Below are 27,408 nucleotides of genomic sequence, written 5' to 3' on the forward strand. Positions count from 1 at the left end.
ACGGGAGCACCCGCGATCCAGGGTCTCACTTCCGCCTTTCCTGTCACGTGACAGGTTACACGCTGGACGCACGAAGCGCACGTCTTCCTGAAGGTCGCGGCATGTTGAATGCGGTTGTGCAGCGCGGTGAGTGTTTTAAAACCAATTTGGAAGGGGAGCAAGCAGGGAGTTAAATGGGTTTGCCGCAGGAGTTACCGGAGTAGGTAAAGTCTGCGTGTTTGTTTTGTAAATATGTGTTTAAAAAAGGGATTAGTTCCAATATACTTATGGGAGAGGGGCCGCCGCGAGCTGAATAGGTTAGGTCCTGGTGAGCTTCCGTAGCAGGGTAAGTCCTATTCACTGTATTGCGGGAGTGGAAAAGCACCTGTAGTAGGTGCACTCTGTGTTTAGGATAACTGGTGTGACGTTACCTGATGCGCCTAGATGGGTACTGCTCTCTCCTAGCTCAGAAAGTTATTAGAACCTTCCTGAGCAGATCTGGTTCCTCTGGTGTTCTTGCCATTGTGTACTCTACCTCAGTCTGTTAGCTAAACTTAACTTACGGGGGAGAATGGAGGGCTTTTTGGCCTGCTGTCCATGGAGAACACTTGTTGTTATAGGCAAGCAACTTCACTTTCTCCATGGACAAGCTAGACAAATCAGCCTCATACATGGGAACTCACTAGCTGAGGGTTATAGGTGAACGTAATATGGCTTGGTTGACCCCCCTGTAACCCCCCTTTTTTTATGACGTCAATATTGTTTGTCCAAAGCAACTATCCGCGAGTGTTTCTCTACCCAAACAATAAAGTTATGTGAATGTATGCAACATGGGCCATGTTACCACTTTACACATTTCTTGTAATTGACAAACGCTGCCCCTGTCAGATGGGCTCTGACGATTAGAAGTTCCAGATGTCTGAATTTGTAACAATGAGCTGCACTGCCAGCTACCTTGAAAGCATTTGTCTTTGAACAGCATTTCCCTGTTTATTGCTTTCATATGATTCAAATATCTAAGTTGATTTTTGGTATTGTTGTTTTCTCTAAGTAGAACATGAGTGCTCTCTTGCAGTCTAAAGTGTGCAGAGCTTGTTCCTCAGGGTTCGTGTGGCTTCAAAAAGAAGCATGGCAATGTAATGGCTTGATTAATATGAAATTGTGATAGTGCCTTAAGTAAAAACTTCAGAGGTGTTTTTAGTACTATGCTATGTGACCCAATACCTTCAAGAAATTTCTTGCAGTGACCCACTTCTTTTTGCATAGTAATAGCACTATCTTTTTTTAGTTTGTTTGTCCTCTGAGTTGGTAGATATGCCCTGCCCCTTCTCATGTCGAGTTCTGCACTTATGAATTGTTAATTCTGAGTAGGTGATGGACTGAATTTTTCAAAATTGATCATGAGCCTGAACTAATGCATTGTATGCACTACTAGTTTCATATCCTATTTTGATTTCTTGAAAATTGTGCTCAGTATTAGCCAGTCCAAATATGGAAAGACTAGGAGATCGTGTATTCTTAAAAAGGGCTCTTGCTACAGCTAGGTATTTGGTGAAATTCTTGGGGCTGCTGCTAAGCTGAATGGTAATACTAAATGATAAAGGGGATGGAACAAGTCCCCTATGAGGAAAGGCTGAAGAGATTAGGGCTGTTCAACTTGGAGAAGAGACGGGGGTGGGGGGGGTAATGATAGAGGTCTTTAAGATCATGAGAGGTCTTGAACGAGTAGATGTGAATCGGTTATTTACACTTTCGAATAATGGAAGGACTAGGGGGCATTCCATGAAGTTAGCAAGTAGCACATTTAAGACTAATAAGAAAAAATTATTTTTCACTCAACGCACAATAAAGCTCTGGAATTTGTTGCCAGAGGATGTGGTTAGTGTAGCTGGGTTCAAAAAAGGTTTGGATAAGTTCTTGGAGAAGTCCATTAATGGCTATTAATCAAGTTTACTTAAGGAATAGCCACTGCTATTAATTGCATTAGTAGCATGGGATCTTCTTAGTGTTTGGATAATTGCCAGGTTTTTCTGGCCTGGTTTGGCCTCTGTTGGAAACAGGATGCTGGGCTTGATGGACCCTTGGTCTGACCCAGCATGGCAATTTCTTATGATTCTTGAAGGTAACAAACCTCTTCAGGAAATCCCATGGACAGTTTGTGTTTGGTAAACTATGAAAGGGAGAAGTGTGGCCTCTGTCTCTGGCAGCTGAGGAGCAGGGAAATCCTGAGAGTAAGGCCTAGTCTACAGGACTCAAAGAAAGGAAATTATCAGGTAAAAACAAATTTCATCTTTCTAGGAAGTTAGAAAACCTTCCATACCCTAGTAATGTTTACATCGCTTTAGCATCTGCATTCACCCCCCACGCCCCCCTATATACCTTTTCGCTCTACTTCCGTCCTCCCATTCACAGTGCCTCTTTACTTCCCTCCCACCTTAATCACACTCCCTCTTACTCACAGACCTCTCTATGTTCTTTGCCTTTATTTCCCTCCCCTTTCTCACTCTTCTTTTCTCCCTCCACTTCGGCACCATTCTTTTCACCCCTTCCCTCTATGCTTTCTTACCTCTTCCCACTCACTCAAACCGCCTTGTATCTCTGTTCTTCTTCCCTCTCACCCCCCTTCACCTTACACTGGTCTTCCTTATCTACTGGAGATCTTAGCCAGCATTACAAGCCTTTAACAACCATGTGGGTCTTCCTTGGGCTTGGTAACCCTTTCCAGCCTTCTCTGTACTTGCAGCCTGCTTCTTATGCGCTGGCTGTGAAGGTTCCCTCGGATATGTTGGCCGAAGATGCCTGTTGAGGAGGTCCGATAATGGTGACCCTAACTACACTGATGCACTGCCCAGACTCCAACCACTTCAGTCAGCAGCAAAATAAATAATTTTACAATGTGCCCTGATGCTCCTGACTGGGCCACATGATGCTGGATATATGGTGGGGTTATTTTTTGTTGGTTTGTTTGTTTGTTTTTTTTAAAGCAAAGGTAGGTGGGCCAGAAAAGGCTTTGGTGGCTAGTCTCAACCTATAGGCAGGGGTCTCCAGAGTACACTTTGCAACTTGTTCTTGTTTGACAGCTAACTTTGACCAAATGTAGTTTGTATGCTTTCTAAATATCATAAAAATACAGCAAAAATAAGACCTAGCAACTGATTAATTCCTTTGATTTGTATGCAGAAGTGAACATTTTAAGTGGATCCCTGCACCTTGGACTTTGAAAGTGCACCTTTCAGCTTAATATTTTAGTTCTTAAAATGTATAGTCGCTTCAGTATTCCTCAGATTTTATTGGCAACTCTTCTGGGAGCTGGTGGAGGATTGTACATATACAGACCTATCTATGAACAGTACTACTGGGAGCAGAAGAAATCAAAAGCCTCATTGCCAGCATCAAAAGAAGCAGAAGAGAAGAATGACTAGAAGAAAACACAGAGCTACTACAGAAACTTTTATAAGACCTGCATTTAAATTAGATATTTATGTAGTGAAATAAATACTTTTCTTTAAATTTGAAATATGCTGTATGTGTGTGTGTGTGGGGGGGGGGGGGGGTGTATACAACTTGTTTTGAGTAGGTAAGTAAGAGAATGTAAGTAGTACTGTATTGACCTAGAGCTGAGGACTGATGTAATAAGTGTGCTCAGCAGAGCAGTGCAGGTTTTCTCTATGCAAAAGTTACTCCTGATGCAGCAAGGAGTTTTCTGTGCAGATAATGGGTGTAAAACCGCTAGTAAAGGTTGGTGCCCTCGCATGAAAAGATCATAGACGTCATGGCATTAGTAATTGCCCCCAAAGCAGAGAGGTGGGCTGGCTTAACTCCAGTTTATTAGTACTGGAAACTTACCTCCTATTAGAGGTGGAGTAAAATTTCTTCTGCTCGTGCTCTTTAGGGATGTGGGCTGCAGACAAGCTACAGCAGCAGCAGCAAGTGTGATTGCTGAGTAACCTGCTTCTTCCTGTCTCTTCTCCCTCCCCCCCCCCCCCCCCCCACTAATCCAATGCTGCTGCAGTGCCATGATTTCTTGCTGCCTCTCACAGATGTTGGGTGCACTGGGTTTCCCTTCCGCCGGGTCTGCTCTTCCCTTTCCTGCCTCTTGATTTTTGTGTACATAAAAGCTGTTTATGTACACAGCATGATTGTGCTCATTTGTATGCACAAAGCATGAGTCTGACTATACTGGCCCTCAGCCTATACAGAAAACTCTGAGGTAACTATTTGAAAAGGTAACAGCCAAGTAAGTTAGCCGGATAAGACTTACCTGGTTAACTTACGTAGGATATTCAGAAGCACAACTAAGCTGCTGCCTATCCTCGTATTTGGCTCAACTTAGCTAGCTAAGTTAAACCTGCTCTATGGGAAGTTTAACTTAACCGGAGAAGTCCGAATATCTGGTTAAGTAGCTTTGAATATCGGGCTCTCTGTTTTTCATGCACCTTATTGTTTGTGTGCATTTTTAACACCTGATGCATCAGCATACTACTTGCTTACCCCATAGGGAGTTAATTTTGCATCTACATTGAACTGTGCGCTGAAATTCAGTGAATGGTATTATATCAATTCCTTACTTTGTTAATGTTATGTAAACAAAAAAAGAATAGATGTCTTGATCTTTTCCAAGTATTTATTAAAGTAGAGACGTATAGGCATATTCATAAAAATGCCTGACTCAGGCCGAGTTTTGCAGCTCAACAGCCGCTGCCTCAGGGGCTACAAGTAAGCCAAACAAAAAATCAATCATCCTAAAAATTCTAAAAGCATTTTTTAAAAAAATTATTAATTATCTACAAAATTTTGTTAAAATGGTGACATATATTCAAACAAAAATAAAAAACTAACTGTAGATGTTACATTATTTAATCAGAAAAAAATATATTATATAACTATACAGTAACAAAGGTTGAGACGACTTTGTACTACTGAAGCAACTTTTAAAGAAAGATCTGTGCAGATGAAAAGGAGATTTTTGGAGAAAAAATATCCACTCCGACATATCCAGAGTGGCTTTGATAAAGCATTAAAGCTTAAACGGTCTGAATTGCTAATAAAGAAAAATAATAATAATAAAACAACCGACCGTGTTGTCTGCCTTATCACCTTCTCACACATGTCACATAATATTGTTGATATCTTGAAAAAGTTTTGGTCCATAGTACAAGTTTTACCTGCCTTTAAGGAAAAGAATGATAGCCATTAAAAGAGGCAGAAATCTAAGGGATCTATTAGCACCATCTGCTTTGCCAACGAACACAGCTCGTGATAAAAGACCACCAGGTCATCGCCCGTGCGGTAATTTTTCGGTCTGTAAAGTTAATATTAGAACAGATATACTGCAAATACCAGGATTAAAGAGAGATTTTAAGCTTAAATCCTTTACTAACTAAAAGCAAAGGAGTGGTATATGCGGCAATATGCCCATGCAACAAACTGTACATAGGCAAAACAATAAGAGTTCAATAAGCGAATAATTGAACACAAGAGCAGTATGAAACGCTGTGTGATGTCAAAACCCTTAGTTGAGCACTCTGTGGAACATAATCATAAGTTTGAACAATATAAGTTTTGTTTGTTCCAACAGCCCACTCTTAATTGGAGAGGAGTAACATAGGGACTCGAGACAATCGTTCAGGCACCGCTCAGCTTCACTCTCCCCTCTTATAAATAATATAAACAGAACAACTGGATGGCAATAAACAAAAGGCCGCAGTTTATTAAACCTAACCCGAGCCGCAATCTTAACATAAATCCAAATAACATCCCCTCCTCCGCCGCATGCCAATCTTCACTTACCACCGCGGCCCAATGGTAAGCTAGCGTTTAACCCCCCCCCCCCCCCTACTTACCTCGCCACATCACCAGCGAGGGTAAGCTTGCGGCCTGAGCATCGGCCCCCCCCTTGCTCTTTAGGCCTTCCCGTGTAGCAGCCCCAAGCTACACGAGCATTCCCCCCCCCCCCCCCCCCCCCTTCCAAAATGTCCTTCACAATTTCAAACAATACAATACAACATATGGCTCGGGTTTTCCACCACAAACAAAGGCAAATCGTTTGTCTTTGTACCCCCACTGCGGCCACATCTCAAAGGATTTGCTGCTTAAGACCATCCTCCAAGGCATTGTTGAATAAATCAATTCCCACCTCGGAAAGATGCACGCCATCTCCCAGAAAGTAACCTCCCAAGATTTCCCACGACCACTGATGTCTAATCCAAAAACTTCCTTCCCTCACCAACCATTTACCAATTTGTCTGTTCAATTTCTTCACACCATTACGCCAGATAGGCTCCGCATGGTGCTTGATCCTAATAATAACATCCGACCAATCCAATTTAGTGTTTGGCATGCGATTCATAAGGAAAGCCAAATCCTTGCGTATTATTTTAATTAACTCGCTGCACGTCAGCTTGCCAATATCATTGCCACCTAAATGAATAATAATCCATTTAGGAACTCCCCAGCGGTCGATATTGCCTTGCAAAACGTCACATAATTCACCCTATTTCATCCCCCCCCTTTTCCGAACCATCTCACGATGATGTCCTTAGGATTAAAGTTCAAATTTTCGCTGTAAGGCCTCTTCTTAGCTCATCGATGAGCTCAATGAATAAAGGAATGACCCACGATCCAAGCACATTCCCTATTCGACACCGCCCCGACCCGATCTGAAAAACAAACATATCAGTTACTTGCTGCAATAGATTGTTGTCACCCCTACCGTGCGGTATTGCTATTTCCGCACGTACCCTCGAAAGACATCGGACTTCCATCTCCCCAAAGCCTGAATCCTATCCGCTGACCATCCCATTTCCGCCGCCGTTGTAGCTACACCAATCCTAAAAGAATGAGACGTATACTGTCTGACATCCCACCCCAAGGATGCCACTACTCTGCGCAACACCGTCGCAAATTGATACATGGTTAAAAGGGATCCATCTTCATGCACTAGAAAATGTCCCCCAACCGCCGGTCTGACCAATATGTAGGTCAACGCCAACCGCACCGGACACACTGCGTCGTTACCGGCTCGTATTAAGGAAATCCAAGCACCTTTACCTTTCTGATCCGTTTTAGATTTCCGAATACGGAGCATCACCCGATGCGCATATACGCAGACATCGCCTACTAGTAGCCCAGCCGCCCCCTTATCCACCTTGGATTTCGCAACTAGTTCCCCTATTCGAAAGGCTCCAAAGAACGCCCAAGAAAATGCTAGACGAAACAACAATAACTCATGCTCTGAACTACACACTTCTCGCAAACCTTCAGCTAAACCTATCAAATCCATATACCGAATAGGTCTCCGTTTGTCCACACAGATGCCCTCCCCCCTACCCCAACCGTCTAAAAGCTTTTTCACTAAAAAACTACGCAACGGGTTCCCGCGGCCCTCCAACTTCTGAAAGAAAACAAACCTCGCCAACTGACTCCTGACCGATGCCAAGGAGAAACCGGCGCTCTTAGCCCAAAGTATAAACTGTACCACCTCCCCATCCTGTACTTCCCCCCCCCCCCCCCCCCCCCAACCCATCCCAAAGATAACAAAAAACGAGCCACAGCTGTTCTTCCTGCTACATAAGCTTTCCATGTCGCTGGAGCCAAGGATCTCCGGATCAAGTCCCATTGTTCATCGTGCCAAGGTTCCACAGGTGGTCTGGGACACTCTCTCCATGAGAATTCGCCTGAGGAGCCACTGCCCTGAAGACGTCCCACTTGAAATGAGAGAGAGCGTCTGCAATGAGGTTCAAAGACCCAGGAACATGCAGTGCTCTAATGGTAACATTCCACTTCAGGCATAACATGACCATTGCACGCAATAATGCAGATACCTTAGTACATTTGGCTGTCTGTTTATTTACTACTTGCACTACCCCCAAATTGTCGCACCACCACACCACTTTTTTGTTAGCTAATTCCGCACCCCAAATAGTCAAAGCCTCGATGATCAGAAAAAGCTCCAAGAAAGTTATGTTCCTCACCATACCCTCAGCTATTCATTGCGCTGGCCATTGCTCAGCGCACCACTTGCCTCTAAAATATAAGCCCAAGCCAGAAGCCCCCGCTGCGTCGGAATACAATTCCAACTCCACGTTGGAAACTTCCATCTCTTGCATAATACAGATCCCATTAAAGGATTGTAAAAAAGCCTCCCAAATTGCTAATTCGTCCCTAACAGATCTCGTTACCCTAATGAAATGATGACCCGCACGAATACCTGCAGTCCTAGCAGACAGGCGACGAATGAAAGCCCGCCCCATGGGTATTACCCTACAAGCGAAATTCAAAGAACCTATTAAAGATTGTAACTGCTTCAGGGTAACCTTAACCGATCCTTTAACAATATGGACCAAGTCCTTTAACTATTCCACTTTGTCCTTCGGCAACCTACAAATCATTGCCACAGAGTCTAATTCTATGCCCAGAAAAGTCAATTTAGTTACAGGCCCTTCAGTTTTCTCCTGCGCGATAGGAACTCCAAAACGCTCGGCCGTCGTCAGGAAACCTCTTAACTGCCGCTGACATGCATCCGAATCACCAGGTCCAACAAATAAAAAATCGTCCAAGTAATGCAATGAATCCTCGCAAGCGTTATGAGACTTCGTGGCCCAGTGAATAAAAGTACTGAAAGCCTCGAAAAAGGCGCACGACACTGCACAACCCATCGGCAGACATCGATCAATGAAATAAAAACCCTCAAAATAAAAACCCAACAAAGGGAAACAAGACGGGTGGATAGGTAACAATCTAAAAGCAGACTCAATGTCCGCTTTGGCTAACAGCGCACCCGGACCCGCTTTGCGCACCAATGCAACGGCCTCATCAAAGGAGGCATACTTCACCGCACAAGCTTCTCTAGGAATAAAATCATTAACCGATGCACCCTCCGGATACGACAAATTAAGAATCAATCTAAATTTACCTGTCACCTTTTTTGGAATAGCAACCAATGGCGACAAGTGCATCTGCTCGTACGGTCTACGTGAAAATGGCCCAGCTATTCTACCCAAATCAATTTCCTCCATTAATTTTGCTCTGGCTACATGAGCCATTCTATAAGCAGACCTGGAATTCCTAGCCCTCCCACCCTTACCCGGACCCATGTAAGGAATAATAAAACCCTCACTAAAACCAACCTGCAACATAACGGCTGCTGCTCTATCAGGGTAAAAACTTAAACCCTCTACCAACGCCCCCAAAATGATAGGTGAGTCTGCTTTGTACCTTAAGTGTGCACTATTTGGCTCCTTTACTAACCCCCACTCCCGACCCTTGTTGACACTTAAGGGCTGAGTGAGCTCCACCACATGTGGCGCATGCGTGCTTAAATTTGCACTCGGGAAACAAACATGTAAGCTTGTTAAACCGCCAGCAAATGTCTGTTGCCCCTCCAGCACCTTTGTTGTCTGGCTCACCTGACCGCGATACTCCCGCCGGAAAGGAATTACCCTTGACTCCTCCTGTGGAAAAATTGCCCGCTGAAACATTAACCCCCCCTCCCATCGATCCCTTCTTAGACGACCCTGCACCTTTATTGGTCATCTGTGTCAGCCATAGATGTATGTCCTGGGAACCCCACGACATGAACTTATTCCCAGCCATTTTGTCCCTGAACTTTTCATCATAGTTGAGCCATGCCCAACCTTCATAATCTTTGAAAGCTCCCAAAATGCTATCCGCGTAGGACAGCAATGCCCCATACTGAGAAGGATCAAATTGGCTAACTACACTAGCCAACCTTAAAAACCACGTACCCAATTCACTATGTTTTTGGCAATTCTCGGCCCTGATCCGTTTTTCCTATGTCGTTTCTTAGCTTTGTTAGATAACTTCTTTCCACCCCTCCTCCCTTCTAACAACTTAAAAATATTTACAAATTTCCTCCTTTTGATCCGTTTCACCAAACGGGTAGGCACTTCCTCCTACAATTCTGTGAGGGACGCCAACGCCGGGTGACCTACCTCACATTTGGGACCTTCATCTAAAGCCGCACACTGGCTAGATCTCTCATCGCTAGAGCTAGACGAGGAGGTCGAGGAACTCGAACTAGTATCCCCGCGGGACGTCTTTCTCTTTCCCCCGTGTCCCTTCCCCTCACACAGCAGCCCAACCTTTCCCGTACCTGTATCAGCTCCGAAAGCGCCACCGTCCCTCTTTCCAGAGGCCTCACAGCACGCCGCTTCCGATAACTCGCTTCCACCGGTCTTCTTCCGCTGCTCTGCCGTTCCTCTTGGGCCAGGTCCCTCGCGCTCTCTCCACGCTTCACGGCTGGACGGGCCTGGGAGCTCATCATCTACGTCCTCTGTGAAAAAACCCCCTGCGCTGCTAGCCCCCCCCCCCCCCCCCCCGAACCTGCACTTCGTCCCACAGACGCACGCGTACCTGTACTAGAACCCAGTTTTTTCCCACCTTGCCCTCCAACCAGCTGTAAGTTACCAAGGGGACATGCACTACCTGGGAAAACTTGCTCACCTAGGGGGGCACCGAAACCCGCCTGCCAACCACCGATACCTGGGCTACCCCAAACACTCGCTTCGTTGGGCACCGGTATAAAACCGTAACCTGACCTGGCCATATGACCCAGTATGTCAGCTATTAAAGCTGCTGTGTTGGAAGGATTCTGCTCAGGGGCAGGGGGGGGTCCCTGTGCGGGTGCGGCATGCCACTGGGCGCGAAAGAGTGGCTGGGCGCACGGTGGGTGGTGACCCTCTTTTTGTTAACTCCTCCCAGGGCTACCACGCTGGGCCCCCTGCGAATCCTGTCCAGGCGCGCGCTGGGGAAACCGGGGGGGGGAGGAGGTGGGAAACAGCAGGACTGCGCCTTGTTGTGTACAAAGGGGTTGCCCCTGGAACTAAGAGGTCCCCTGCCCCTGCTACCGTGCTCACCCAGTTGACCGACCGGGGGGGAAGAGAGGACGGTTGTCGGGTGAGGAATTGAGGGCCCGCCCACCAAACCAACCTCGCCAGCACTGCCTGAAGTGCCGCGGTCCGAAGCCCCAACTTGCCCGGGCAACCGTGACAGGGTGGCCTCCGCGAAATTCTGCGGGGGAGCAACCGCCGGGACGAGCAGCGTACGCGAGGCAGGCACAAGCCCAAAATGGGAACCGGGGCTGTAGGGGCAGGCTGGAGTGTCTGGCTCTGGCCCGCTTTTGCCGGAGTCGGATAAATATTGAACCGGCAAGGGGGGGGGGGGGGGGGTTGGGAGTCGGAAGGAGGTAGGGAGGCAAGAGGCGAACTCGGCCGGGCGCTCTGGCTGGGAAAACTCACCAGAGACAAAGACTCCTGATCAGCCGGACCACGCACCCGACCCGCTCTGGCTGCCCTCGCTGAAGAACGCGAGGAGGATCGCGCCTGTGATTTGACCGCAGGTTTCCCCTTCTCCCGTCTCATGCTGCCGGTAAAGCGAACCAAAACTCCGACGCAAAAAACCGTGAAAAACGGCAGTTGGCAATTCAGCTCGCAACAAGCAAAAACCCACAGCTTGCTCCGCTGCCGAATTCCCAACTGCCCCTTCTCCCCCGAACTTCCCAGGCTATCTACACTAGCAACCAATGGCATAGCAGCATTTGAATTTGCTGCACAACCATTGGCTCCCGCCTCACCACCCCTCCCCCAACCCCACCCCCACCTCGTTGCCCTGCCGACCGCTCGAGCCCATGTTAATTACGTCGTCCCGGGATAAGCCCGGTTCGCCTCCTCGTAATCTAGATAGATTACTGTTGCAACTAGAACAAAGATATATATAGATATAGATAGATAGATATAGATATATATATAGATAGATAGATAGATAGATATAGATATATGATTTTAATACCATGGCTCCAAATGGGCTTAATATGGAAACTGATTTTTCTGTATTTTTATGATTATTATTGTTTGCTTTTACTGTATTTATTAATCTTGCTGCTTCAAATATATGTTCTTGTTTTATTTATGTTGAGTTTAATGGTCCTTTAGTCCTTGTGGTTTTTATATTTGTCACTTTTTACCAAAAGTTTTTTTATTTCATATTTTACATATACACGTGTTTATGTTTTAATTTGTTAGAGGACACACAACAAATGTTACGTTTATGAGATCTTTCAGACACTAGACAATTCTAGTGTATGCATCACCGGCTGTTTTATTTATTTATTTATTTATAGTTTTTTATATACCGCGGAACGTAATACACATCACCTCGGTTTACAGCAAACAGTAATTCAGCCAAAGGCTTTACAATGAACATCAGAGGAATAAGTAAAGTGCTAAATTAACAGAAAAACTAGAAGTATACATATCAAATATATATGAGTAATAATATTAACAAAAGTCTGACTTGAAGGGAGTTATTTGTAAGGGAGAAAAAGTGGGGGAAGGGAAAGGGGGGATCATAGAAGGGGGGGAAGGGAGTCATACCAGCACTACTAGTCTGACTCTCTTGTCTCCTCTCCACCCCCCTATATCAGGGAGGAATGGGAGTAGGTGGGAAAGGTAAGGCAGTATACAGGAATCAAGAGTAAGTTGAGAAGCGAAGAATGTAATTGCATAATTTACATCTTTCAAAGGAAGGCCTTTCTAAACAGCCAAGTTTTTAAGTTCTGCTTAAATTTTCGGTGGCAGGGTTCTTGGCGAAGATCCATGGGCATTTGGTTCCTGCTATAATGAGGGAATGTTTTTTAGTGGATGTAAGTTTGGTTAGTTTAGGAGAAGGGATCGGCAGTCTGGCCTGATGTTGAGATCTGATTGGACGGTTTGGTTTTTTTTAAATACAGGTGCTCGGGAAACCATTGCATGTTTTGGTTGTAAATGGCCTTATGAATCAGAGTCATCGATTTGTAAATGATCCTGGATGCAACAGGTAGCCAGTGAAGTGATTGAAGCACAGGAGTGATGTGATCGTAGCGGTGCGTGTTGGTGATGATGCGCGCCGCTGCATTTTGAAGCATTTGTAATGGCTGCAATGTGTTTTTTGGTAGGCCTAATAGCAAAGCATTGCAGTAGTCAAGTTTTGATAGAATTGTGGCTTGTAGAACCGTGTGGAAGTCGTATGGGTGTAGTAGAGGTCTGATACGCTTTAGTGTGTTAAGCTTAAAAAATCCACTTTTAACAGTGTCAGCGATGAATTTTTTAAAGGTAAAATTGTTGTCTAATATAACGCCAAGGCTGCGGACTTGTTGTGCCGCCGGAGGGTAGCCTTGGGGTAGGACTGTTGTGTTCAGTGTGGAATTGTTTGCAGGTGATATGAAGAGAAGTTCAGTCTTGGTAGTATTGATAGCTAGAAAGATGTCGGTGAGGAGTTTTTTTATTTCAGTGAGGGCTGCATTCCAAGTGTTCAGAGCATTTGAAAGAGAGTTTTTTATATGTATGAGAATCTGCACATCATCCGCGTAAATAAAGTGTTGGAAACCCAGTTTTGATAGAAGGCGGCATAATGGAGTGAGATAAATATTAAACAGCGTTGACGAAAGTGCAGATCCTTGGGGTACTCCTTGTGTGAGGCTTCTAGGTTTAGATTGACATTGACCACTTTTAACACTGTAAGTCCTGTTGTTCAGGTATGATTGGAACCAGAGTAGTGCAGTGCCGGAAATACCTATTTCAGAAAGGCGTGTGATAAGTGTGTTGTGATTAACAATGTCAAAGGCAGCAGATATATCCAGTAGGGTTTCTTAGCCACACCCACTAGTTGATTGACAGGATGGTTCATCTTTTCTGAATCTTTTAAATATAAGTTTATTTAATTTATTATTAGCTGTTTTTTACATTTTTATACTCTGTCTTTAAGTATTCACTATTTTTAAGTAGTTTTGAAGTTATTGATGTTTGTAATTTTTTGGCGCCAAAATAGCCCATTAAAATGGCTGACTGACAGCGCTTTGTAAACTACGAGTAGAGACTGAATACATGACGGTGTTTTGCAAGGTAAACATCTTTTGATTTAGATTGTTGTCATTCAAGTTCTTTTTATGTGCTTTATGCTTATTTAACAAATTTATCGGTATCTGCTTTTACCGGTGGGGGTCTTAGTTTTAGTTTAGTAACTACTGTACATATTCACTGTATTTAAATATATTTTTATTTTGATTCTTCTGTGATTAATTATTCATTTCTTTTTGTTAAGGCATCTTTTAGTGAATGTCTGCGATTTTGATCGCGGTCAGTAGATTACTTAATGAGTATTTTTAGACCCACATACGGTGTTTTATGTTCAGCATAAACTTTTTCTTTTGGCAGCTGGCAGCATCTAGGTTTTCATTTTTAATTTGCATTTTTTCACATTTTTATTTGCATTGTTTCTCACATTTTTCATGAACTTTTATCATGTGTATATTTTATATAAGAGTTTAATGTATATGCATTTTGAACTATGTTTTAAATAATGTGCATTTTTCAGCACTTTGACGTTTTGCTAAACCTTTTGGCAAGTGGAATATAGATACATTTAATCACAAGGATCTAAATTACCAGGCTTTTCAATAGTTATTTTTTGTGGTTTTGTGGTCAGCCTAAAGAAAGGCTTGTATATTTATCTAAGAATCCAATGTTCCTAAAAAGATACAATTTTTGCATACACATTTCTTACAATTGTCTTTTAGTTAAATGTGCCAGTCTTTGTAATGAACTAGCACTAAGTATCCAATGTTTCCCAAAGGTTACATTAATTGCTTGCACATCTTTTATAGTTATCTTTCAGTGTTGGTTCACAGTGACCTTCCCTTGATGATTTTATACTCATCTGAGATTCTTTATTGACCAAGGTAAATAGCTCTTCATTAATTTGTTACTGTATAGTTATATAATACATTATTTATACAGAAAAATATATAACATCTACAGTTTTTTTTATTTTTGTTTGAATATATATGTCACCATTTTAACAAAATTTTGTAGATGATAATTTTTAAAAAATGCTTTTAGAATTTTTAGGATGATTGATTTTTTTGTTTGGCTTACTTGTCACCCTTGAGGCAGCGGCTGTTGAGCTGTGAAACTCGGCCTGAGTCGGGCATTTTTATGAATACACCTATACATCTCTACTTTAATAAATATTTGGAAAAGATCAAGGCATCTATTCTTTTTTTTGTTTACCTGATGGCCATTATAGATTGCCTACCTCTTTGTTAATGTTATGTCATTTAGGAACACTGTAGTGTGATTAGTAATAAAAATGTCAGGCTATTGCTGGGTTTTTCCCAAGCATAAGTTTTTGTGTAGTTTTTTCTTTGTTTAAGTAATAGTCTTTTTGAGGGAGAGTGTGGAGATTGCAATATTGGGTCATTCAAAATATATACAAATAACACCTCTATATTATTATCTTTTGTGGTCTGAAAGGTCTCTTCTACAGATGTTTGCAGCCAGGTTTAAAAACAAGATGCAAGCTTTATGTAAGTAACAACTTGAAAACCTTTGGAGATGTAACCCAAGTGTGTCGAGTGCCCTTGGCTTCCACGAAATGCACTGGAATCGGTTGATGTTCACATTGCATGTTAAAATAAGTCACACTTTCTTTGTTCTAAAAACAAGTAATGGCAACCTGTAAAATTTCATGTAGGTGATTCCTGCTTCCGTGATTACTGCATTATCCTACTATGCCAGTTGCTATTACTTCTTTGTTCATGTCTCGAGACCTAGAGGAGGAAAATCTACTGGCTGGGAGCAACTGCTGGCCCAGGCTCAGTGTATGGGGGTCCCTTTGCTTTCATCTCTTTTCTGGGCCTGGCTCCTTATGTATGATAACATCACTGGCCGCTGATTTGAGGTAACAATTTTGCCAGTGGTGTCTGAAAGCAGCTGCAAAGCCCTCTTCCCCCCCCCCCTCCCCACACGTTTTTAAAGTAAACTCCATTGGCTTGTTGAGTAATTTTGGGCAAATCTGAGATGCACTCCTTTTTAAAAGCTACCTGAACAGTTTTCTTAGGCAGTAGGAAACATCGGAAGATCATGTCTGTATAGGAATAATGGTGCCTAGACAGTGTCTGAATAAAGGTTGAATCATTTGTTACTGAATATTTATTGTTTTCAGTTGAATGTGAAATGGCAATGCTGGGCTATAAAGGAAAACACCAAGCTTTCTATCTGGTTAGCACAAGGAGGTAGTAGACTTTAATAAAGATTTTTTTTTTCTTTAGGCCCAGAATGATAAAAAATCCTTGAATAAAGCCTAATTGTATAAACTACCTTCTATCTAGTGGTTGGAAATAAGAAATGACCAGTAAAAGGCCTTGTTCTTGTCCACTGGCTAGAGCTGCTGTAGGTAGAGCAGAAAGCTTTCTGGCCGTAGTCCCAGCGCATATCTTATAAAATCCGGCGTACTTTTGTTTGCGCCTGATGCGCGAACAAAAGTACGCGCTCGTGCTTTTTTATAAAATGTACCCCAGTGGATGCAAAGCATGGAATTAGATAACCATAAAAGAAATCAGTTAGTTTATCTAGAATGGTAGGGAACCACTGTGGAAGCAAATAAAAACTGACTTAGATAAGGAGTGATGGCCTACAAGCCGTTAAAGTTTCTCAAGTAGGCAGCTGGGATAACTTCAGTGCAGCTAGGGTCTGGATACCTGGCTAGGTGCTTTTAGTCAAAAACCACACACAGTGAATCTGGTAAGTTTCTTTGTAATAACTTGCAGGCAAAGAGAGAGCACAACATTTATGCTAATTTTTAAAGCAGGAAGCAGATCAATATATCATTTGCTATTTCTTATAAAACATATCATTATTTAGTATTAAGCTATTAATTGGAGATTCTGTGGCAGGAGGGAAAACTCTGATTCTGTCCAATAAAATCTTAGTAATCTACATTTCTAGCAGCTTCTGCACCTTATGAATAATTTACATGCAATCCCTAACTTCTAGAAAAAGCTGTACATACTGAAGGAGCCTGCAGGACAAACAAAGGTAGAAATAACTTCCCTTATTGTGTGGGAGAATGGATGAGTCCTTGGCGTAATCTGGTCCAAGTGTAATGCTGAGTATCAGATGTTACTTGGGACTTGGGGCCATGGGGGCTGGAGAAAAATGCAGAACAGATGCACAATGGAGGAATTTTAGATAAGAGCAGAGGGATCTGGGACCATAGGGGCACTTGCTTGTACAATAGAATTCATCTCTTAAATCCTGAAAAATCGGTACTTATTTGAATTGGATTTTGAACAGGCAAACTAGTGTTTCAACTCTTCAGTTCACTTAAGGAACCCTTCCAACTAACATTCCTTGATCTGTATTGATAGGTATGATACCTTCTAAAGCTGATGGCCTCAAAGGATATTGTTTTCAATTTGAAAAGGTGCAACAGTGAGGAGAAACAGGAACTTTGCCTATGTGTGAGAGAGATTAGCTTACACTGGTTCCACTTTGGGCAAGTCCATCTCATGTTTATTCATTGTGGCTATCCTGAAAACCAGACCTGTTGGTGGCTCTTGAGGACAGGTCAGCCCCTGCTCTGTCTTGACCTGCCCCTGTTCCCTGCTTCTATGTGCCCTAGGAGGGGCAGCCATCAGCCTGTACAACTGAGCAGCTTTTGTCGCAGTTATTTGGTCATAGCACACGTAAACCACAATGCTAACTTTAGAGGTATTTTCTGCAGCGTAGGTGCCACAGCTAGTTGTCAGTATCTCTTGAGCGTGGGAGCACAAAGAAATATGAGAGGGCTGTATGCTTCCCCTCCCACTCTCTGGTTCCCCTTCTGGGAGATGGCTAAGAAGCTCAGTGCGCTCCTCAGTAGTGGACATTCAACACTGAATTATTTTATTCTAGTCATATTTACAGGCTGATACAGAAGCCCTATTTGGCTGTGAGTTTTAGATGTGCTATTATTACCCTTTATACTGTAAAGGGTAATAACAGAGTATGGAAAACACATGGCCAACTTCCCCCCCCCCCCCCCCCAAAAAAAAAAAACCTAATAGCGCTCATCACATACAAATGCATGTTGATGAGCCTATTAGTTATTACCATGGAATACTGAAAGTAAAATGTGCGACCAAGCTGCACCTTTTACTCTCAGAAATTAACGCAAAGCACAGGGAAAGTGTACAGAAAAAAAACTGCTTTTCTGTACACCCTCTGACTTAATATCATAGTGGCATTAAGTTGGAGGCCCCAAAAAAAAAAAAAATCTGCCTGCTGGTTGGTGGGTTTAAAAACGGCCGCTCAATTTTGCCAGCGTCTGTTTTCTGAACCCGTGACTGGCAGCAGGTTTGAAAATGAACGCTGGTAAAATTAAGCGTTGGTTGTTTGGACCCGCTGACAGCTGCTGCTTCCGCTAATAAGGAGGCGCTAGGGACATGCTAGTGTCCCTACACCTCCTTATTAGCACAGGCCTAATTTAAATAGGAGAAGTGCCTGGGTGTGCATCGGGAGTTCGTGCGCTCAACATGGTGCGCCGGCTCTCCTGCACTTTTTAATGACTTGGCCTGTGGGGCTGGTGCAGCAGGCAGGTTTTCCAGCTCCTACCCCGGGTCTAGGGAAGTTGATGAAGTGTAAGAAGAGAGCAGTACAGTAGGAGCAATTGCAAGAGCAACCAATAAGAACATGCCATACTGGGTCAGAGCAAGGGTCCATCAAGCCCAGCATCCTGTTTCCACCAGTGGCCAATCCAGGCCATAAGAACCTGGCAAGTACCCAAAAACCAAGTCTATTCCATGTTACTGTTGCTAGTAATAGCGGTGGTTATTATCCAAGTCAACTTAATTAATAGCAGGTAATGGACTTCTCTGCCAAGAACTTATCCAATCCTTTTTTAAACACAGCTATACTAACTGCACTAACCACATCCTCTGGCAACAAATTCCAGAGTTTTATTGTGCATTGAGTGAAAAAGAACTTTCTCTGATTAGTTTTAAATGTGCCACATGCTAACTTCATGGAGTGCCCATAGTCTTTCTATTATCCGAAAGAGTAAATAACCGATTCACATCTACCCGTTCTAGACCTCTCATGATTTTAAACACCTCTATCATATCCCCCCTCCGCCATCTCTTCTCCAAGCTGAAAAGTCCTAACCTCTTTAGTCTTTCCTCATAGAGGAGCTGTTCCATTCACCTTATCATTTTGGTCGCCCTTCTCTGTACCTTCTCCATCGCAATTATATCTTTTTTGAGATGCAGTGACCAGAATTGTGCACAGTATTCAAGGTGAGGTCTCACCATGGAGGGATACAGAGGCATTATGACATTTTCCGTTTTATTCACCATTCCCTTTCTAATAATTCCCAACATTCTGTTTGCTTTTTTGACTGCCGCAGCACACTGCACCGACGATTTCAATGTGTTATCTACTATGACGCCTAGATCTCTTTCTTGGGTGGTAGCACCTAATATGGAACCTAACATTGTGTAACTATAGCATGGGTTATTTTTCCCTATATGCATTACCTTGCACTTATCTACATTAAATTTAATCTGCCATTTTGACAATAGGCAATTCATTTAACACTGTTCTTGCCTTTTCAAGTGCTTGTCTTAAGCTCAACTTGGGCGATTCATCTTTGCTTGGCAACCTTCCTGCAGCCACTTATTACAAGCTTTCCACTGCTGTGAGGGAATGCTCCTTCCTACCTCTGAAAACCCCTTTCAACTTCTCTTTCCTATTTATAATAATAAAACAGGCCTCTAGGTTTATTTCCCTTCGATTAGGGAGGAAGAATAGAACAGAGGCAAGGCAGTGACTCCCGGCGGAGCCGACGTCCCCGCCCCCGTAGGCTTCTCCCCCCCCCGGGGCAGGATCTCCGCCTCTCTTCTTCCTCCCCCCGCCCCGGGGTGGGAGGAGCAGTCATGCACGCTGAGTATGGGAAGTGAGGTCGCGCTGACGGAAAACATTAAGTCGTTGCCCCAAAGGGAAGCAAGCAGAGGCGGGAGAGAAGCGGCGCAGGTCCCCGGGAGAAGGCGGCTGCTTGCAACGTCCGTCGGCAGATCGGTGAGTGCCCCCGCCCCAAAAACGCCTGCAACAGACCGAAGAGGCAGGTGTTGGGAGTCCTAGATCTGGAGTCTCTCCGCAGTCTTCCGGCTCTTTGCTTTGGCACCAGCCGCCTGCATTTAATTCCCTGTCCGGGGGGAGCAGCACGAGGTGACCCTAATACTCTTTTTATGCTCTGTCACTTGCTATAGGGTGTTTTTTAGGGGGTTTTTTGCTCCTTATTTATATCTCTCCCCCCCCCCTCTTAGCCTGGTGACTGTAGCCACAGCCTTTAGCTGGAGCCGGAGGATGGCACATGTTCAGACCCTGGTAAGATGGGCAGACGTCCGGGAATTGGCGGTGCCTCTGGGGCAGCATCTGGCCAGCCCGGGAACTGGTAGACTCAGTCCGGGTCCTCTGCAGCGCCGTTTTAGAGCTTTTAATGTTTCCTTTCATAAGGAAACAGCGGAAGCAAACAAACCTCTGCTATCCCACGGCTATTCTGATTTTCTGAGCGATGTTCTTAATGTGTCGTACTACTACAAAGATCGATGGTTGGGCTGTTCTTAAACTCCCGTTGGCTTCTTTCATTTCTCTTCTTGGCTCTTGTGTTCCTTGATGGTTAAGCCTTGGAAGGAAATCAGTGTTGCTGAACCCAGGAATCGCATTTTGCAAATTGGCCTTGTGAATTCCCACCATAGGGCCTGATGTAATAAACCATGATTTAAAACTGTGCTGAAAATCGGTGCGCAGTTATTTAATGCACATGCTGAAAAAAAGTTATTACTCCTGATGCTCTAAGCGAAATGGTATGGTAGTGCATCGAGAGTTTAAAAAAAAAAGTGCTAACTCGAAAATGTGCGCACACACCCACGGTAAAATAGGCGTTCAAAAATGTATACACATTTTGAAGTCTGACTACATGTTCTCCCTGATTTTCTTTTCCTACAAAGTTCGATGTCCTGGGGGCGGGAGGGAAATGGGGAATGCTTTGGGGTAGATTTTCAAACCGCGCGATTTGGCCTACTTTTGCTGGCGCATCAGGCGCAAGCAAAAGTACGCTGGATTTTAGTAGATACGTGCGGAGCTGCGCGTATCCGCTAAAATCCGGGATCGGCGCACGCAAGGCTATGGATTCTGTATAGCTGGCGCGCGCCGAGCCACGCAGCCTACCTCCATTCCCTCCGAGGCCGCTCCGAAATTGGAGCGGCCTCGGAGGGAACTTTCTTTTGCCCTCCCCTCACCTTCCCCTCCCTTCCCCTACCTAACCCACCCGCCCGGCCCTGTCTAAACCCCATCCTTACCTTTGTCGGGGGATTTACGCCTCCCGGAGGGAGGCGTAAATCCCCGTGCGCCAGCGGGCCGCTAGCGCGCCGGGACGCAACCTGGGGGCGGGTACAGAGGGCGCGGCCACGCCCCCAGACCGCCCCGGGCCGTAACCACGCCCCCGGACCCGCCCCCAAAACGCTGCCAACACACCCCCTAAACGCCGCGACGACCGGGCCCACCCCCCGACACGCCCCCCTTGGAGAACCCCGGGACTTACGCGAGTCCCGGGGTCTGCGCGCGCCGGTGAGCCTATGTAAAATAGGCTCACCGGCGCGCAGGGCCCTGCTCGCCTAAATCCGCCCAGATTTGGGCAGATTTAGGCGAGCAGGGCTCTTAAAATCCGCCCCTTTGTTCCTAACTTGCTTATAAGATATCTTTTTTGGCTTGAAGGAACCCGGCTGGAAAGATGTATGTGTGATAAAAGAATTGTTATTATATGGAACAAATGTTAAAAAGTTCTGACATCTGGACTTGTTACCTCTTTGCACTGTTCATTGTTGTCAAAATAAAAATAAAACCAAAAAAAAAAAGGCGCTCAGCCTTTTGCAAAGGATTAGCACACATCTTAACTCGTGAAAGGAGGGTGATTTATGTGTAGAAAACCCGATGTGCCCACCGTGTGTTCTGTATTTGAAACGTGATTTATAGGCAAAAAAAACCTGGATTAAGCACCTCTACATTTAGAGGGTAATGAGTAGCATGGAGTCTGTGCACAAAACTCCTTGCTGTATTGGGAATAAATTTGTGCCCAAACAATAGGGCTGATGCAATAATTGTGCACAGAAAACGGGCGCATGATCTAATATGTAAGTGAGATGTTGCGTGAAAAAGGAGCCGCTAGGGTCAAATGTGCATCCCTAGCGCCTTCTCTGCATCGAGTGCACAGGAGAGGTGGCTGTCAAGCAGGTTGGGAAACAGACGCTCAATCTACGAGCCACCTGCATAGACCCTGTATTATTGGGCGTCCAGAACTTTTTTCCCCAAAACCTTTTTTGTTTTTAAACTAAATATTGCTTTATTTGGTTCCTCCTACTTAGTATCACGATGATACTGTTAGGAGGAATCACAGGATTTTTCTTATTTTTCAATGCACCTTCGAGCTGGTGTAAAATTTGCCACATTGCAAGGGTTCATTGGCTGTGCGGAAAATCCATTGGATCATAGGGATTAGCTAATATCATCTACATGAATTTACATGTGATAAACGCTATTAAGTACGCGGTGATTTGGACGCACTAATCCCTTTATTGGATCGGGGGTTCTAGACTTGCGATCAATTGCATGTTAAGCCGTGTGCAGCGGTTAGTGCATGGTATTGTATCAGTCCCCGTGTGTGCTCTGCTCCGCTCACCTTATTGTTTTGAACCCATGGCCTGAATGGATAACTAATGGAATCTTTCCTTTTCTTAATATTGTTCTTTATTAATACCTTAGAACTATAAACGTAACCCATGGTCTATGGCTGTGGGGATTTTGATGTTCTCGGAGGGACTCTAAACTTTAGAAATGAGCACTGCAAATTCAAATATGGACCCTTCAGAATGTCTGCATTTGGGTTTCTTTGAATTTTTCTATCTTATGCTTGTGAATTACTTTTAAGGGGGAACTAGGAGCACCTGTTATGTTTTAGCAAATGCCTTTGCTGATTGTTAAACTTGTCATGAGTAACACAATTGAGTAACATAAGGTCTAGTGTCTACATTTTAAATGTAAACTAGATTTCCATCTAATAAAATAGACTTGTTTGACTAATGTTTTGAAATTTTAGGATAACCAAAATGAAAGGAAGTTTTTTGTTTTTTTTTAATTATTGGAAGATATGTAAATATGTTTATAGTGCCTGGTGCCAGTTCGATTCTGAAATTCAGAGAAGGGAATCTTCTGAGGTCAAAGATGAGTTATCCAGCCTAGTTTAAAAATCTATGAATATTATTGAAATTAAAGAAAACAAGAAGACGTCAAATGTAGCAGATTCCTAAAGGGATACTTTTGAAGGCAGCCATTCAGAATTTAGGAAGCTCTTTGTAAGGGTCTTAGTTTCCTTTTGGTTCTGTCATAGGAGCATAAGAGATTGCCATGCTGGATAAGACCACAAGGGTCCATCAAGCCCAGCATAGAGACCAAACCAGGCTACAAGTACCCGGCAAGTACCCAAACACTAAGATGATCCCATGCTACTGATGCCAGTAATAGTAGAGGCCATTCCCTAAGTCAACTTGATTAATAGCAGTTAATGGACTTCGTCTCCAAGAACTTATCCAAACCTTTTTTTAAACCCAGCCACACTAAGGGGTAGATTTTAAATACTTGCGTGATCGCATACTTTTGTTCGCGCACCAGGCGCGAACAAAAGTACCCTGGAGGGAACTTTCCTTCGCCATCCCCCCGGCCCTATCTAAAAACCCTCCCCCCCCTACCTTTGTTGGCAAAGTTACGCCTGCTGAAAGCAGGCGTAACTTTGCGCGCGTCGGCCGGCAGCCCCGCTCCGTGTTCCGGTCCCGGGGGCTGGTCCGGAGGCCTCGACAATGCCCCCAGGCCGGCGCCACGCCCCCGGGCCCGCCCCCAAAATGCTGCGGCACGCCCCCGAAACGCCGCATCATTTCGGAGACGCCCCCTCCCGCCCCTTTTCGAAAGCCCCGGGACTTGCGCATGCCGGCAGCCTATGCAAAATAGGATTTATGCGCGCAGGGCTTTTAAAATCCGCCCCTAACTGTACTAACCACATCCTCTAGCAATAAATTCCAGAGCTTAATTGTGCGTTGAGTGAAAAATAATTTTCTCCGATTAGTTTTACATGTGCTACTTGCTAATTTCATGGAGTGCCCCCTAGTCTTTCTATTATCCGAAAGTGTGAATAACCGATTCACATCTACTCGTTAAAGACCTCTATCATATACCTGAACAGCCCTAATCTCTTCAGCCTTTCCTCATAGGGGAGCTGTTCCATCCCCTTTATCATTTTGGTTGCCCTTCTCTGTACCTTCTCCAGTGTAACCTTTTATCATTTTTGAGATGCAGTGACCAGAATTGTACACAGTACTGAAGGTGCAGTCTCAGCATGGAGCGATACAGAGGCATTATGACATTTTCCATTTTATTCACCATTCCCTTCCTAATAATTCCTAACATTTGCTTTTTTTTGACTGCTGCAGCACACTGAGCCGACAATTTTAATGTCTTGTAGTTCACTCATTGTTGGTCATTTGGGATACTGTGAGTCAGAAGCTTGGCTGCTTTATCATTTGGATAGCTGCTGTTTTGATGTGATCATTTTTGTGGGTGGCTTAATTGGGATGTGACGCAGAGGGGGCAGTGTCCCTGTCTTCTGACAGCAAGAGTTCTCAACTTGTAGGGGAATTGGAAAAGTTTTTATTGTGAGGATGTGGGGAAACTATTTGCGTGACGGAATCCATGAAACATGAATGAAGTTTAAATGAAACTTGTATTTTAATAATGTAATAATGCATGAATGAAGCTATAGATTTTATTTTGTTTTTATATTTTTATTGTTTTATATTATATTGTTCTATATTGTAAACAGATATGATGGTAATAACCAAATACCGGTATAATTTATTTTTTTTAAATCAATAAATAAAAATAAAATAGCTGTTAGCAAACATGAGAACAGTAGTACCTTTTGTGTGCTTCGACTGTATCCAAACACCTGGCTGAAGAGTGGTACAGAGGATTTATTTCCTGATTTGCTCCCCACTTCCTGAGCTATTTCATGATGCATCTTAAGCAACAATAACCAATGGCAGGTGGCATTTTCTGGCAGTTAATGATCAAGCAACGCACTGTGCCTTCACCATAGTCCATTTTGCCACTCTGAATCAAAGAACATTTAAAAATAATTTCTTAAAGAAAACAAATTGGCTGCTACAGCACTATATTAACACTTGCTGCCTTCTGGATCCTAGATAATTCATTTACCAGCATTCTAGGGTTTGTTTTTTTTCAATTCTTTATTTTCAAAATTTTTGAAACATTCCAAGAAAGAATCTCGTACAGCAAAATGGCATACGAATTAGGCAATATACACAAAGAAATATTTGCATTTACAATAAATATTTGTAAACAACCTAAATTATAGAAATATTAGGGAGGCAGAAATGAGTGATTTAATAATAAAAGAATATATTCAATTAGGAAAACAGTACGCCTAGCATTGCCACTATTTTATTTTTAATAAAGCCTAAACTGGGGTGGTTTCTACACGGGCTCTTGCATCTATGAAAGCTTTAAGCTGTACAGGTTCAAGAAAACTATAATTTACATTAATATGCTTTATGCAACATTTACAAGGGTATTTGAGATTAAACGAAGTCCCTAGTTGAAGGACTGAAGGTCTCATTGCAAGAAACTCTCTGCGCCGGACTTGTGTCGATTTTATAACGTCCAGATATATCCATATCGGGTATCCGTGGAATTTTATCTATTTCTAAAAAATAGCTTCATAACATAGTTCCGATCAGATAAAAATGCAAAAGACATTAATAATGGCTGTCTAGATTTTACTTCTGTATCGATTGTCATCTCCAATATAAATTCATCTCTTGAGCTTGGTCTCCTTCAGTTTTTGTTCCCTCAACTGGGGTTCTAGTTTGAAGGTAATACGCCTTCGTAATGACTGGTAAAGCAGTTTCTGGTATCTTAAGAATAGACTTAATGTAATTTCTAAATAACTCAAGAGGAGAAATCATTTGCATAACAGGGAAATTTAGTATTCTAAGATTATGGGCCCTGAGGGCATTTTCCACCCTCTCAAGCCTTTTGTTAGTAACATTTTCAGAAATAATTAATTTTTGTTGCACTTTTTCAAACCAGCATTCTAGGTTTTGCTTTTTGGGTTATCAGAACACAAAATAATCTGTGCACTTAGCAAGTGTTCAACACAGTCAAAGATCCTTGAAATAATAGTTCCCCTCCTTGTAGAGAGGTATTTCTTAATGATTTTTTAAAATTTAGTTTAATGTTTTTGAAAAACATATTTTTGGTGTAGAAGTGCTGACAAAATGTGTCTAAAATAATTGAGTTATGGCTTTCACGGTGCCACAAAAAATTCTAATAATCAGATCAGGCTGGTTCAGTGGTAGTGCGCAGCAGAGGACCTGGGGTCGATCGCTGGGTCAGGCCTTCTACTTCCCGAGTCGGCTGAAGGAACTGTGGAAGAAGCATTTCACAGCCCTTGGGAGGAAGATCCTCCTGGTCATTACGCAGTGGCAAAACTTAGTGGCTAGACTTATTGGAAAGATCCCTGGTGTATTGCCCCTGGCTGAGGACAAACCAAGTTAGGAAAATGATTATAAAACAGGGGAAAAATCTCCAGGTAACTGCAAATGAAGGCTCATGGTGCCATTGTACAACAGAGGCTAGTTGTAATTGAGTTAAGCCCAGAGGAACAGGAGAGAGAACCTCTGGTCCAAAGAAACTGAAACGTGTTGCTCTGATCCTTCACTAGAAGGCTGTGGTCTCTGTGAAAAAGAGCCCTGGCTCTGCCATTCTGTGCTCCCAAACCACAAGAATGCAGTTTAAGCGGTTCGTGTGGAGCGTCTTGAGAGATGATGACTGTTGGTGGGTGGTTGTATTGTTTGTTTTCTGGTTATGAAGGAGGTGGTGTGCCAGTGGTGGTTGGAAAGAGTTGTTGTCTTAAGTGGTTTTGGATGAAAATAATTTCAAATCCTAGATGGGTGGGAAGGAGTTTAATAAAGTTTTGGTTTCTGTGCAGAGATGCAAGGATTTATATTGTATTTCCAAATTAATTCAAGATCTTTATAACAAGTTGATTATCTGTTTCTGTGTGGATACTTGAACTCCTAATTTGCCCATTGTGGATTATATATTTTCTACTGTACTGATGTATGGACCACTCAAATCCTCTTATAGCATTCCATAAAGCCTCCAGTGAAATTGGGGCTGGTTTATCCTTTAGTAAGGTAGAAGTACCAAGAGGACTAGATGAAATAGTCAGAGCTTCTGATAGTTGTTGTTGGACGAACTCCAACTGTGCATGTGCCTACCCATCTTCAGAAGTGCCCACAACATCATCCCTAGAAGGTGTGGGCAAATCCTACAGGCCTTGCATCATCATCAGCCTCTGCAGCGGGAGGAGCTCGTAAATCTGGGCTCAGAGTCACAGATGATACATCCAAAGCAGCAAATGAATCGCCAAGTTTCTTTGGCTCAGGGTCCATGGCTGACGATAGCATACAGCCCTCAGTTAAGGGCT

The 27,408-nt window shown here is 43.5% G+C and overlaps 3 protein-coding genes across 8 annotated transcripts in view; all 3 read left to right on the forward strand.

Annotated features, from left to right (window-relative positions):
• CCPG1 (cell cycle progression 1) overlaps positions 1-3,280 on the forward strand; it is a 116,737-nt gene extending 113,457 nt beyond the window's left edge. Inside the window, exon 12 of the mRNA XM_029575033.1 lies at positions 3,160-3,280. Coding sequence (XP_029430893.1) covers positions 3,160-3,200 — 41 coding nt within the window. The 3' untranslated portion in view covers positions 3,201-3,280. The remainder of the gene's footprint in view (positions 1-3,159) is intronic.
• RAB27A (RAB27A, member RAS oncogene family) overlaps positions 10-27,408 on the forward strand; it is a 189,653-nt gene continuing 162,254 nt past the window's right edge. Inside the window, exon 1 of one of the 6 annotated variants that reach the window (XM_029575043.1) lies at positions 10-126. The gene's annotated coding sequence lies outside the window, so the exon portion shown is untranslated. Of the gene's footprint in view, positions 127-147; positions 204-19,652; positions 19,869-19,905; positions 20,019-27,408 lie in introns of those variants that run through there. The other 5 variants (XM_029575049.1, XR_003852397.1, XM_029575055.1 and 2 more) reach the window with 5 other exon arrangements.
• PIGBOS1 (PIGB opposite strand 1) lies at positions 3,213-3,496 on the forward strand. Its single transcript, XM_029575057.1, has one exon. The coding sequence runs from the start codon at positions 3,237-3,239 to the stop codon at positions 3,399-3,401; it is 165 nt and encodes a 54-aa protein (XP_029430917.1). The 5' UTR covers positions 3,213-3,236; the 3' UTR covers positions 3,402-3,496.

Source organism: Rhinatrema bivittatum, chromosome 13 (genome assembly GCF_901001135.1).
Source record: "Rhinatrema bivittatum chromosome 13, aRhiBiv1.1, whole genome shotgun sequence".
Classification (NCBI taxonomy): Eukaryota; Metazoa; Chordata; class Amphibia; order Gymnophiona; family Rhinatrematidae; genus Rhinatrema; species Rhinatrema bivittatum.